At 43.0% G+C, this 13,692-nt stretch overlaps 1 protein-coding gene across 2 annotated transcripts in view; it reads right to left on the bottom strand.

Moving 5' to 3' along the window:
- Positions 1–13,692, bottom strand: part of TUBGCP3 (tubulin gamma complex component 3) — a 634,372-nt gene that overhangs the window by 259,732 nt on the left and 360,948 nt on the right. For both annotated transcript variants that reach the window (XM_063953156.1, XM_063953155.1), the window contains exon 12: positions 10,685–10,795. In XM_063953156.1, coding sequence (XP_063809226.1) covers positions 10,685–10,795 — 111 coding nt within the window. The remainder of the gene's footprint in view (positions 1–10,684; positions 10,796–13,692) is intronic.

The following is a 13,692-nucleotide window of genomic DNA, read 5'->3' as shown; positions in this document are numbered from 1 at the left end:
GGGGGGGGGCATTTGTGTACCTGGCACTAGGGGGGAGCATTTGTGTATCTGGCACTGGGGGGGGGGGGGGGGGCCTTTGTGCATTTGTGTATCTGGCACTGGGGGGGCATTTGTGTATCTGGCACTGGGGGGGGCATTTGTGTATCTGGCACTGGGGGGGGCATTTGTGTATCTGGCACGGGGGGGGGCATTTGTGTATCTGGCATTGGGGGGGGCATTTGTGTATCTGGCACTGGGGGGGGGCATTTGTGTATCTGGCACGGGGGGGGGGGGGGGGGGCATTTGTTTATCTGCCACTGGGGGGGGGGGGTAAATTTGTGTATGTGGCACTGGGGGGGCATTTGTATATCTGGCACTGGGGGGGGGGCATTTGTGTATCTGGCGCTGCGGGGCAACGTGTATCTGGCACTATTGGGGTCACATGTGTATCTGCCCCTCCCACCATATGTGTATCACGCTCCCATTTTCTTTGGTCACACCCATTTTTTTGCACAAGCACACAGTACCTATAAGACATTTTTTCTACTTGTACCACTGACCGTATCTCACACTCCTCACAACCCGTTTCCAGACCGAATCGTCAGTTTTGCTCTGAGATTAGTTTTGCGCAAGTAAGGGCTGCTGTAGAGTGCAGTTCTGGCTGTGATACAGCTAACTAGACTGACCTGATTATTAGTATCAACCTCCGATTAGTCAGTATTTCAGAGAAGAATTAGGATGAAAAATTCTACAAAACCACTACAGGGCAAACCATCCCCATGCTACATAGCACTTGGATTGCTCTAGGCACACATTAAGGGATGAGTGAAAAGGTATTGGTTTAAAGTAAATAAGTACTCCATGTTTGGTGGAACTGGCAAAATATATCTCCATTTTAAGACAAAATACACAGAATCCTAAACTCCACAATGGAAGATTGGATCAATAAAGATCCATGGGTTTTTCTCATTTCATATCTCCCCCCTCCCTCTCAAAATTTGTCTAAGCCGTTAACAAAATTCCAAGTCAATTGTTGGGAAAGAAGAATACATATCTAGACTAGAACATTGCATGCAATACCTACCACTTTCACAGACCAGGCCTCTTCAATAACATATGGCAAGGGTAGCCAAAAGGTCGATAGCAATCTACTGGTAGCTTGCGGAGCATCTGCAGGTAGAATGCGAACAACTTAACTAAATTTAACCAGCTCCCAGTAGTGCAGCGCGCCGGTGACATCATGATGTCACCCACGCGCTTTGAGAAGCCCTGCTGTTCCGACTGGCTGCCTGCTCGGTAGGTAGTATTTGGCGGTGTTATTGAAGTGTTATATGGGGAAGGGGGAAGGAGGAGGAGCTGGGTCTGAGACAATTTAATATATGTTTTATTTTTTTGGGGTGGACAATTTTCATTTACTTGTATGGGGCAATGTATACTCCTGTGTGGGGAACAATGTGTTTTTACTCCTGTGTGGGGCACAATGTGTTTTTACTCCTGTGTGGGGCACAACATGTTTGAGGTATTTACCTGTGGGGGACTAATTTGTGATTTTGGGTGAGACAGTCCCTACACCCTATGCAGTGAGGAGGCCACGCCCCCTTTTTGTTATGCCACGCACGTCCCACCTAGGTAAATCACGAAAGCTTTTCAGCTTTCAAAGTAGAACGCCAACTCCAAAAGTCTGGCCACCCCTGACATATGGGCTCCTTGTCCAACATTGTTGCCTCTATAGTAATCTAAGCTTTATAATCTTATTTTAGAACACTGATAAGTCTTTGCTTGCTTTTAATTTGGCATTAGAATATCTATTTTACAGTTTTGCAAGTTTAATTGCTATGTCAGATACTTTAGTTATGGAAAATGCATCATACACATAACAGTTTCCTAAAGTACTATACCTTTGTTGCATTGAACGTTGTTATGGATGTGTCAGAACCAAAAATGCATCACAAGGGAATCCTAACCGTATATTTAGGGGTGTATTCATGAAGCAGTGAAAACAGTGGGGAAACAGACCAGTGGAGAAGATGCCTACGGCAACCATTCAGCATTTCCCTTACATTTTTAAAATGTACTTGATAAGAGGCTTCCTTGAAAGCTGTTTGGTTGCCATGGGCAACTTCTCCACTGGTCCTTTTCTCCACTCTTTTCACTGCTTCATGAATAGACCCCTTAGAAAGAGAACACAAAGCTTGAACAGTTGCATTTAGCTCTGTCATTTTATTGGTTATGCTATGTAATTTCACTTTGTAATACATAAAGGATGACGATTCGTTAAGGACTATTTTCAAGAAGATTCTTTTTCATGTTTAGGTGTGTATTCAATGCATGTCAGATCCTTTCCGACGTAAAGAATCCGACAACACAGTATTTTTTTGCAAAAAGCTGTTGGATTTGGCCGCAAATCTGACAAAACACGTGGATCCGCTTCTAATCCGCCAATCTACGTGTATTCCGACAAGTCAGGATTGCCGACCTGTCAGGAAAACGGCAGCCCCATTGAACAGGTCGAATCACTATTCGACCTGAAAGAGTCGGAAACTGCCGTCTGTCAACCAAGAATTCAATACACCTTTAGGACTTGCGTCCCATCCCCAGGACAACTAATTATGGTTCGCAAATATTCCAAAATACGGAAAGATCTGAAATCCAAAATACTTCTGATCCCAAGCATTTCTGATATGGGAGACTCAACCTATACTTAATGATTTTTAACATCTAAAAGCACCTAAGGGGTGTTAAAAGAAGCCCAATCACTGTACAGTACAGGACAGGACAGGACTACTTTGCCATGGGCTGCCCTTCACAATTTCTCATTGTGAGGTGGTCTCCTGTCTCCCCTGTGCTGGCTCTAACAGGGGTGGTCAGAGGAACCATTCACGCAAAAGCAGATTCAATTGCCTTATCTGCTTCCCTTCAGAAATCAATTCCTCTTCAGTCCTCTCACCCATGGTCTGGGTGATAAGCGGTTACTAAGTGGTATACGTTAAGATATCTGACACTTTTATTTCTTATTATCCTCACACTCATGACCATAAACCGCAAGATAACTACACACACACACACATTTTCAAACTTGTATATTACAGGAAAGGAAAAAGAATTGGATTTACTTGGGTGAACTCTGTCCCTTTATTTCAATTACTGTTAAAATTGTTTTTTTATTCATTTAAAAGCAGGTATCAACAAAATACCCAATTCAACAACCTGTATGGCTTATAATTTATATTTGTTCTACATTTATTTTGTCTTTAGCCTATAAAAGGCTGATTAAGCGAAGTAAGAATAATTATAAAAAAAGTGAAAGAAATATCAATAAATGTGAATAAAGAAATGTAAAATTACATCTCGTGTCACGTCTCTTATTAACCTTTATATATATATATATATATATATATATATATATATATATATTTAGTAACAGCGAGTTGTGTACAAACAACCAATATTTATAATATCTTATGTGCTGGGGTTTGTGGTATTTACACCACAGACATAGAAGTATCTAGCTGGTAGTATTGTAACCCTGAGTTGTTATATTCTGAGTGATACTTAGTAATGAGGTGTATGTGTTACTTTATATCAATAATAGCCACTGTCTTTCTCTGGTTTGTAACTAGTTTGTCTGACAACTAGTGAATACAGTACTTAAAATATATTAATCGCTAGCCTGCAGTAACATTACATTCAGCTGCAATGGCTCTGACGGAAAAACAGGATTATAATACCTACCGTTAAATCCTTTTCTCCGAGTCCGTAGAGGATGCTGGGGTCCACTTCAGTACCATGGGGTATAGACTGTTCCGCAGGAGCCATGGGCACTTTAAGACTTTTCAAGGGTGTGAACTGGCTCCTCCCTCTATGCCCCTCCTCCAGACCTCAGTATAGGAACTGTGCCCAGGGAAACGGACATTTCGAGGAAAGGATTTACTTTTAAATTAACGCTGAGATTCATACCAGCTCACACATCAACCATGCCGCACAACAAGGCATTCAACTTAACACATGCCAACGGGCATGAACAATTGCAGCAACATGCTGAAAATAATCGTAACACAACACTTGTGTAACTACAAAACTAACAACTGCAGGTAAAGTACGCATTGGGTAGGGTGCCCAGCATCCTATACGGACTAGGAGAAAAGGATTTACCGCTAGGTATTAAAATCCTGTTTTCTTATACGTCCTAGAGGATGCAGGGTCCACTTCAGTACAATGGGGTTATACCAAAACTCCAGTACAGGCGGGAGAGTGCGGATGTCCCTGCAGCACCGATTGACCAAACTTGAGGTCCTCATCGACCAAGGTGTCAAACTTGTAAAACTTTGCAAACATGTTTGCCCCTGACCAAGAAGCTGCTCGGCAAAGATGTAACGCCGAGACCCCCCGGGCAGCCGCCCAGGATGAGTCCACCTTTCTAGTAGAATGGGCATTTACAAACTTCGGTATCGGCAATCCTGCCATGGAATGAGCGTGCTGAATCGTCCCTCTGATCCAGCGCGCAATGGTCTGCTTAGAAGCAGGACACCCAATCTTGTTGGGAGCATACAGAATAAACAGAGCCTCTGTTTTCCGTATCCTAACTGTACTTGCGACATAAATTTTCAAAGCTCTAACCACATCAAGAGACTTTGACGCAGTGAAGGTGTCAGTAGCCACTGGCACCACAATAGATTGGTTTATATGGAAAGACGAAACCACCTGCGGAAGAAATTGTTGGCGAGTTCTCAACTCTGCCCTATCTTCATGGAAGATCAGGTAAGGGCTCTTGTGAGACAAGGCCCCCAAACTCAGACACCCGCCTTGCGGATGCCAAGGCCAGTAGCATGACCACTTTCCAAGTGAGAAACTTCAATTCTATTTCCTGTAGAGGTTCAAACCAATCCGATTGAAGGAATTGCAACACCACATTAAAGGTCACATGGTGCCACCGGAGGCACAAATGGAGGTTGGATGTGCAGCACCCCTTTCACGAACGTCTGAACTTCTGGAAGGACGGCCAATTGTTTTTGAAAGAAAACTGATAAAGCCGAAATCTGGACCTTGATTGAATCCAATCTTAGGCCCGCATCCACACCCGCCTGCAGAAAATGGAGAAACGTTTTAAGTGAAACTCTTCCGTAGGAGCTTTCTTGAATTCACACCAAGACACATATTTTCTCCAAATACGGTGGTAATGTCTAGACGTTACTCCTTCCCTGGCTTGAATAAGGATGGGGATGACTTCTTTGGGAATACCCTTTCGGGCTAGGACCCGGCGCTCAACAGCCATGCCGTCAAACGTAGCTGCGGCAAGTCTTGATACACGCACGGCCCCTGCTGCAGCAGGTCCTCGTGAAAAGGAAAAAGCCGAGGATCTTCTATGATCAACTCCTGAAGATCTAAATACCAAGCCCTCCTTGGCCAGTCTGGGACAATGAGGATCGCTCGAACCCTTGTTCTTCTTATGAGCTTGAGAACTTTTGGTATAAGTGGAAGTAGAGGGAAGACATACACCGACTGAAACACCCACTGTGACACCAGTGTATCCACTGCTATTGCTTGAGGGTCTCTCGACCTGGGACAATATCTCTGAAGCTTCTTGTTGAGACGAGATGACATCATGTCTACTTGAGGAACTCCCCAAAGACTTGTCACCTCTGCGAAGACTTCTTGGTGGAGGCCCCACTCTCCTGGATGGAGATCGCGTCTGCTGAGGAAGTCTGCTTCCCAGTTGTCCACTCCCGGAATGAAAATTGCCAACAGAGCTCTTGCATGTCTTTCTGCCCAGAGGAGGATCTTTGTCATCTCTGCCATTGCCGCTCTGCTTTACGTTCCGCCCTGACGGTTTATGTACGCGACTGCTGTTACATTGTCCGACTGGATCTTCACGGGTTGATCTTGAAGTAGATGCACCGCTTAGACGTCCGTTGTAAATGGCTCTCAATTCCAGAATGTTTATGTGAAGACAGGTTTCCTGACTTGACCATCTTCCTTAGAAGCTTTTTCCCTGTGTGACTGCTCCCCAGCCTCGGAGACTTGCATCCGTGGTTACTAGGACCCAGTCCTGAATCCCAAACCTGCATCCCTATAAAAGCTGAGAACTGTTTAGCCACCACAGGAGTGAAATCCTGGTTTTGGAGGACAGGATTATCTTCCGGTGCATGTGTAGGTGGGATCCGGACCACTTGTCCAACAGGTCCCTCTGGAATACTCTGGCATGGAATCGGCCAAACTGTATGGCCTCGTAGGCCGCTACCATCTTTCCCAACAACCGAATGTATTGATGGACCGACAATCTTGTTGGTTTCAAAATTAGTTTGACCATTCTCTGGATTTCCAGAGCCCTTTCTACCGGAAGAAATACCCTCTGTACTTCTGTGTCCAGTATCATCCCCAAAAAGGACAATCTTGTCGTCAGTTCCAACTGTGACTTTGTAAAATTCATGATCCAACCGTGTTGTTTGAGTACTGACAGGGAGAGTGCAATGTTCTGCACCAACTGTTCCCTGGATCTCGCTTTTATCAGGAGATCGTCCAGGTAAGGAATTATATTGACTCCTTGTTGCCGAAGGAGTACCATCATCTCTGCCATCACCTTGGTGAAAACCCTCGGTGCCGTGGAGAGTCCGAACGGCAACGTCTGGAACTGGTAATGGCAATCTTGTACTGCGAATCTCAGATAAGCTTGATGAGGAGGAAAAATGGGAACATGTAAGTAAGCATCTTTTATGTCTACTGAAACCATGATGTCCCCTTCCTCCAGCCTGGAAATCACTGCCCTCAGAGATTCCATTTTGAACTTGAACCTTTTCAGGTAGAGATTCAGAGATTTTAGGTTTAAAATTGGTCTGACCGACCCGTCCGGCTTCGGAACTACGAAGAGACTTGAATAAAAACCTTCTCCCTGTTGTGACAGGGGTACCAGGACAATGACTTGATCCTGACATAATTTTTGAATTGCAGCCTTTACGACATCTCTGTCTGGAAGAGAAGCTGGCAAGGTCGATTTGAAAAATCGGCATGGGGAGACGTCCTGAAACTCCAGCTTGTATCCATAGGACACTATTTGCAAGACCCATGGGTCCAGGCCAGATTGAGCCCATATCTGACTGAAAGTTTAAGACATGCTCCCACCCGAGCGGACTCCCGCAAGGGAGCCCCAGCGTCATGCTGCAGATTTGGCAGAAGCAGGGGTTTCTGTTCCTGCGATCCTGGAGACGCTGCAGACTTTTTTCGTCTTCGCCTCCCTCTACCTGCTAAGAAGGGGGAACCTTTGGCCTTTTTGTATTTGTTGGTCCGATAGGACTGCATCTGAGAGTGATGTGTCCTTTTTGCCGGTGCAGGAGCATAAGGCAAGAATGTCGACTTACCTGCGGAAGCCGCAGAGACTAACGCATCCAGCCCATCTCCAAACAAGGCCTCACCTTTATACGGAAGAGCCTCCATATTCCTTTTGGAATTTGCGTCAGCATTCCACTGGCGAATCCACAATTCCCTCTGAGCTGAGACTGCCATGGTAGCGGCTTTTGAACCCAAGAGCCCAATATCTTTCATGGCTTCTAGCATGTATGAAGCAACGTCTTTTATAAGACCTAACTTTAGGAGTATCTCGTCTCTATCTATCATGTCAATTTCAGATGACAAGTTATCTGACCATTTTTCGATAGCACTACTCACCCATGCGCAAGCAATAGTAAGCCTGAGCAGCGTACCATTGGCCACAAATCGATTTTAACGTAGTCTCCAACTTGCGGTCTGCCGGCTCCTTTAGTGAAGCCGTCCGAGACGCAGGGAGAATCACCTTTTTAGTTAACCGTGACAGGGGACTGTCTAAGACGGGGGGTGACTCCCATCTTTTCCTGTCCCCTGCCGGGAAAGGATAAGCAACCTGAATCCTTTTGGGAATCTAAAAATTTTTTTCAGGGTTTGCCCAAACTCCCTCAAAGAGAGTATTCAACTCGTGAGAAGGAGGGAGAGTTACAATAATTTTCTTCTCTTTATAAAAATAAGGCTTCTCCTGGGGTACAGGAGGGGCTTCCGTAACTTCCAAAACCTCCTTTATAGCAACAATCATGTATTGAATGCTTTTTAAGGATCTTTTCCTCTTGAATCACTAGTGTCGACACAGGAATCAGAGTCGTGTCGGTATCTGTTTGTACTATTTGCGCAAAAGGTCTCTTATGTGACCCAGAGGGGTGGCCTGTGGATGAAAAGGCAGAACTATGAAAAATCACATCTTCCACTGATTTTCTCCAGTTCTCTGCATGAGACTCAGACTTATCTAATCTCTTACTGATATGATTCACACTATCACGTAATTCTTTCACCCATTCAGGCTCGTGGTGTGCCTGCAGCGCCACCACATTACAATTCTGTGTCCCTAAAATGGCTCCCTCAAGGGAAGGGCTCCCTGCCTCAGACATGTCACACACGTGCACAACCACACCACAGACACTCCAGGACTTATAGGGGACAGACCCACAGTAAAATCTGTCAGAAGGACACATACAGGATTTGCCAGTTCACAACCCAGCGCCAGTAATAAAAAATTTTTGTGAAACACAAAATGTCCACAGACCTGTAGCGCTTTTATAATGATAAATACACAATATAGCACCAAATTTAACTGAACCCCCCCCCCCCTTCCTGTTTTGCACCCGGATACTTGGTTCAGAAGTGGAAGAGAACCAACGTTCTTCTCTGCAGCCTGGAAGGAGAGAAATTGGCGCTGAGCAGTGTGCTGGCTGACTGAGGAAGCACCGCCCCCGTAATGGTGCGTTTCCCCTCAGACCTTTCAATACTAATATTTATACTGGTGGGGGTAGGACTGTGCCTCCGCATCTTATGTCCCTTATCTGCCAGTTATTATAAGGTTTCATGCTGCCCAGGGCGCCGCCGCGCCCCCCCCCCCCCCTCCCCGCCTGCAGTGCCTGTGTGTGAAGGGTAGCATGGCTGAGCGGTACCTTTTAGCCATCACGATGACTGAAGATCCTTTTCTTCTGTACACTCATCTGTCTTTTGACTTCTGGCTCTGTAAGGGGGGTGACGGCGGGCTGTGGGAGTGAGCACATAGCCGCAGCTAGCGTTCAGTACCCTTCAGGAGCTAATGGTGTCCTGTCAGCCAGAAGCAGAGCCATGAAACTATTCAGGAAGTTTGTTCCGACTTCTGCCCCCTAAGTCCCACGAAGCAGGGAGACTGTTGCCAGCAGTCCTCCCTGAAAATAAAAAACCTAACAAAGTCTTTCAGAGAAACTCAGTAGAGCTCCCCTGGAATGCACATTTTCTAAACTGAGGTCTGGAGGAGGGTCATAGAGGGAGGAGCCAGTTCACACCCTTGAACATTTTTAAAGTGCCAATGGCTCCTGCGGAACAGACTATACCCCATGGTACTGAAGTGGACCCCAGCTTTCTCTAGGAGGTATGAGAAATTCTAAAATAATTAATTATACTTGGGATAATAATTCTCAGTCATGGGTCATTTAGTTCTTGTTTGTTGTTGTTGTTATTATTATTATGGTCCACATATAATGTAAGTAATAATTTATATCAATCCCTGTGGTAATGTTAATCTGGACCTTGCTCAAAAATTATAACCATCCGTTTTTCCACTGCTGTATAAACTTTATTCTGGTTTACTGAGATCCACACCCATAGACCATACTACAGTTCAAACATGCATAACTGTGTCACCTATATTGGCATAAACATTTTCTCACTGATAAAGTATATAAATTACTGTGTGTTTGTGCACTGTGTCAGGCGGGAGTTCCCCGCCTATATACTTTATCAGTTTATATACTTTATTTTGTTCAATCAAAAAGAAAAACTAACTAAATGAAACTTTGTTATACAGGTTGAGTATCCCTTATCCAAAATGCTTGGGACCAGAGGTATTTTGGATATCGGATTTTTCCGTAGTTTGGAATAATTGCATACCATAATGAGATATCATGGTAATGGGACCTAAATCTAAGCACAGAATGCATTTATGTTTTATATGCACCTTATACACACAGCCTGAAGGTAATTTTAGACAATATTTTTTATAACTTTGTGCATTAAACAAAGTGTGTGTACATTCACACAATTCATTTATGTTTCATATACACCTTATACACACAGCCTGAAGGTCATTTAATACAATATTTTTAATAACTGTGTATTAAACAAAGTTTGTGTACATTGAGCCATCAGAAAACAAAAGTTTCACTATCTCACTCTCGCTCGAAAAAGTCCGTATTTCGGAATATTCCGTATTTCGGATATTTGGATATGGGATACTCAACCTGTAACTAAGTAACATGAGTTTGTAATTTCTGAAGGAGTCGGACAGTAGTAAAACAGAGTCAAAGGTTTGGCAACCAGACTCTACGACCCTGTTATACATGACTAGCAGATTGACATACTAGGTGTCAGTTAAACACTTGCAACATCTGTAGTCATGGGAAGGAAAAGGTGTAATTGTTTTTATACGTTGTCTATTTTCATCCTAGATAACAGTAGAATGGATATCTCAGTTTGCTACCAAAAAAAAAAATAAAGAAACCCAGTGTACCGAAAACAAAACATTAACACATTTGCTTGGACAAATAAGTCAATATTCATGCTTTGTGAAACAAAAGTCTATCCAAAATACAGAATTCGGTCCATTTCTGAAGAGATTAAAAACAAGCAAGCCACTAAGAGTTATGGTACAGTATATAATTAGGAAAATCTATTTCACCTTTCTAGACTGATCCATAGTGATGAAAGATGGAATCATAGACTTTCTTAGAGTATATTTGTCATGCCAAAGCCGGTCCGTTTTGACTGTAGGATCTGATGCTACAAAAAACTGAAAAGAAACACATGGTTACAAAACACCAACTGGCCCTGTGTAAATTAGTAATTGCCCCCTTAGCCACTCATTTAACCAATGAAACAAACTGAATTGATAATTATTATGTCTAGTCTAATTGAACACAATCACGCTTGAATGCTGCCAGCCTTATTTAATCTAAACATCACTTAAATTATGTCCTTCCCTCAATGTGAAGTTGGCTTAAAGGTCTCAACAAGCAGCACAGTATGCCACAATCAAAAGATATTCCAGAAGAGATGAGAAGAGAAAGTTATTGAATAACAGCAGCCTGGAAAGGGTTACAAAGCCATTTATAGTATAATGTTCTGGGACTCCAGGGAACCACAGTACGAGAGAGCCATTATCTCCAAAAGGAGAAAATATGATACAGTGGTGATTCTTTCCAGGAGTGACTGACGTCCAAAAATTATTCCAATAGTGCTTCATCAATTCAGCTAGAAAGACACAAAAGAACCCAGACAAACATTTAAGAAACTGCAAGTCTCACTCGCCTCAGTTAATGCAAGCGCTCAAGACTTCACCATAAGAAAATAGCTGCGCAAAATTGGTATCTATGGGAGAGTTGCACAGCTAAAAAAAATAGCTAAACAACAGTTACCATGGAGAATATCCCAAACAATTGCAAAAAACACATTGATGGTCTCAAGCCTTTTGGGCTAATGTTCTGTGGACTAAGGAGTCAAATATAGAACTTCTTGGAAGACATGGATCCCATTACATCTGGTGTAAAGCTACCACAGAATTCCACAAAAAGAACATCATACCAACAGTCAAACATGGTTATGGTAGTGTGATGGTATGGGTATGCTGTTTCAGGACCTGGATTACTTGTCATAATTGATAAAATCATGAAATGTGCTCTCTACCAGAAAATTCTGACGGAGAATGTTTAGTCATCAGTACATGATCTGAAAATAAAGTGCAATTGGGTTATGCAGCATGACAATGATCCAAAGCACAAGTGTAAGTCCACCACTAAATGGCTCGAAAGAAAAACTTAAGGTTCTGATGTCGCTTAGTCAAAGTCCTGACTTGAACCCAATTGAGATGCTGTGGCAGGACCTTAAATGGGCAGTTCATGCTCAAAAAGTCTTCAATGAGGCGGAATTAAGGAATTTCTGCACAGAGAAGTGGGCCAGAACCCCTCCACAGTGATGTGAAAGACTGATCTCCCACTATCAGAAGTGTTGGGTTGCTGTCACTGCTGCTAAAGGTGGCAAAACCACTTAAGTTTAGGTGAAGAATTTTTCACATAGGTGTTACAGGGTGTTGAGTAACTTCTTTTCTTCAGTAAATGAAACAAACATTTAACAACTGTATTTTATATGAACTCAGCTTGTCTTGGTCTTATATTCAACACAATTAAACAAGTACAGTAAGCATGACAAATATGCAAAATTAGAAGAAATCAGGAAGAGTGCAATTACTTTTTCACGCCACTTTATTGCTAAAACTGCACTACCACCAAACTGTATGCAGAACTGTCAAAATTCTTGGGAAAACAAAAGCTACAGTACATGGAGCATCAATTGGTTCTGTGGCTGTGGAGAGCAGGAACAGTTTGCCTAGGTAACAGTGCAGCTTTAGATTGATCAAGAACTAAAGGAATGTGTATTCATACAGTAACTGAAATACAGTAACTCCAGATTTCAAATCCGCTCAAGAAAAGAGGATTACGCTTAAGAAGTGTACTAAGGTCAAATGTGCATATAGTACAGCTTGCAAAAGTATTCAACCCCTTAAACATTGAAGAACTCAACTCCAAGTGCTGTGGAAGCTTCAAGTCTACACAAATAAATGAGGTCAGCCTTCATGGAATAAAGACTCCCTTATTCAAAAAACACTGGAAATACTGCAAACCTGATAGAAAGCTGTAAAAATGAAGACCAAAGAGCATTCTAAAAAAAAAATTAAAGAAGTTATATACAAGCACATGATAGAAAAATGCTAGAAAATGTTATCCAGATTCTTCGGGTCAATTGCAATGAAATGTAAGAGACATCGGGGGTAATTCCAACTTGATCGCAGCAGGAAATTTTTTTAGCAGTTGGGCAAAACCATGTGCACTGCAGGGGGGCAAATATAACATGTGCAGAGAGATAGATTTGGGTGTGGCGAGTTCAATCTGCAATCTAAATTGCAGTGTAAAAATAAAGCAGCCAGTATTTACCCTGCACGGAAACAAAATAACCCACCCAAATCTAACTCTCTCTGCAGATGTTATATCTGCCCCCCCTGTAGTGCACATGGTTTTGCCCAACTGCTAAAAAATTTCCTGCTGCGATCAACTTGGAATTACCCCCATCATACCACGGACGTGGATACAGGAAGGCAAACACTTACCTGTCATACCCAAATGAAATATGCGTTTTTTCTACTAATCAGTGTTATGAACACAAATCAGTGTAACAATCTGCTATCTTCATTGGATTATTTGCGCTCTGCTGCAAATACACAGACTAGAAAGGCAGCGTGATCTGTGCCTCCCTCTGGCAGTCAAAAACTGCTGAAAGCTGGGGGCGGTGCTGCACCTCAGGCTGTATGACTGCACTGAAAACAGTACCAGGGAAGGCAGTAACTGTTATCTTCTATTTACTGTATATGGCACCACAAGGAATCCATAGCAACCAATAAGAGTACATAAATGAATAATTAAAATAGGAAAACAGTGACTAACAGTTGAAGACAATATAGGACAAGTACAGGGTAAATAAACATAGCAACATCAGCACCCGACATTGAAATAAGTATCAGGGCAGAAAAGCACAGTATTTGGTGCTGTCGAAGATAGTTTACACAAGAAAAGGATAAGCACGCGAGGGACAAGGGCTTACAGTCTAAAGGGCAGGGGCAGACAGACAGGGGTGACA

Source organism: Pseudophryne corroboree, chromosome 2 (assembly GCF_028390025.1).
Source record: "Pseudophryne corroboree isolate aPseCor3 chromosome 2, aPseCor3.hap2, whole genome shotgun sequence".
Lineage (NCBI taxonomy): Eukaryota > Metazoa > Chordata > Amphibia > Anura > Myobatrachidae > Pseudophryne > Pseudophryne corroboree.
The sequence above is the reverse complement of the archived record's forward strand: the minus strand, read 5'-3'. Positions and strand labels throughout refer to the sequence as shown.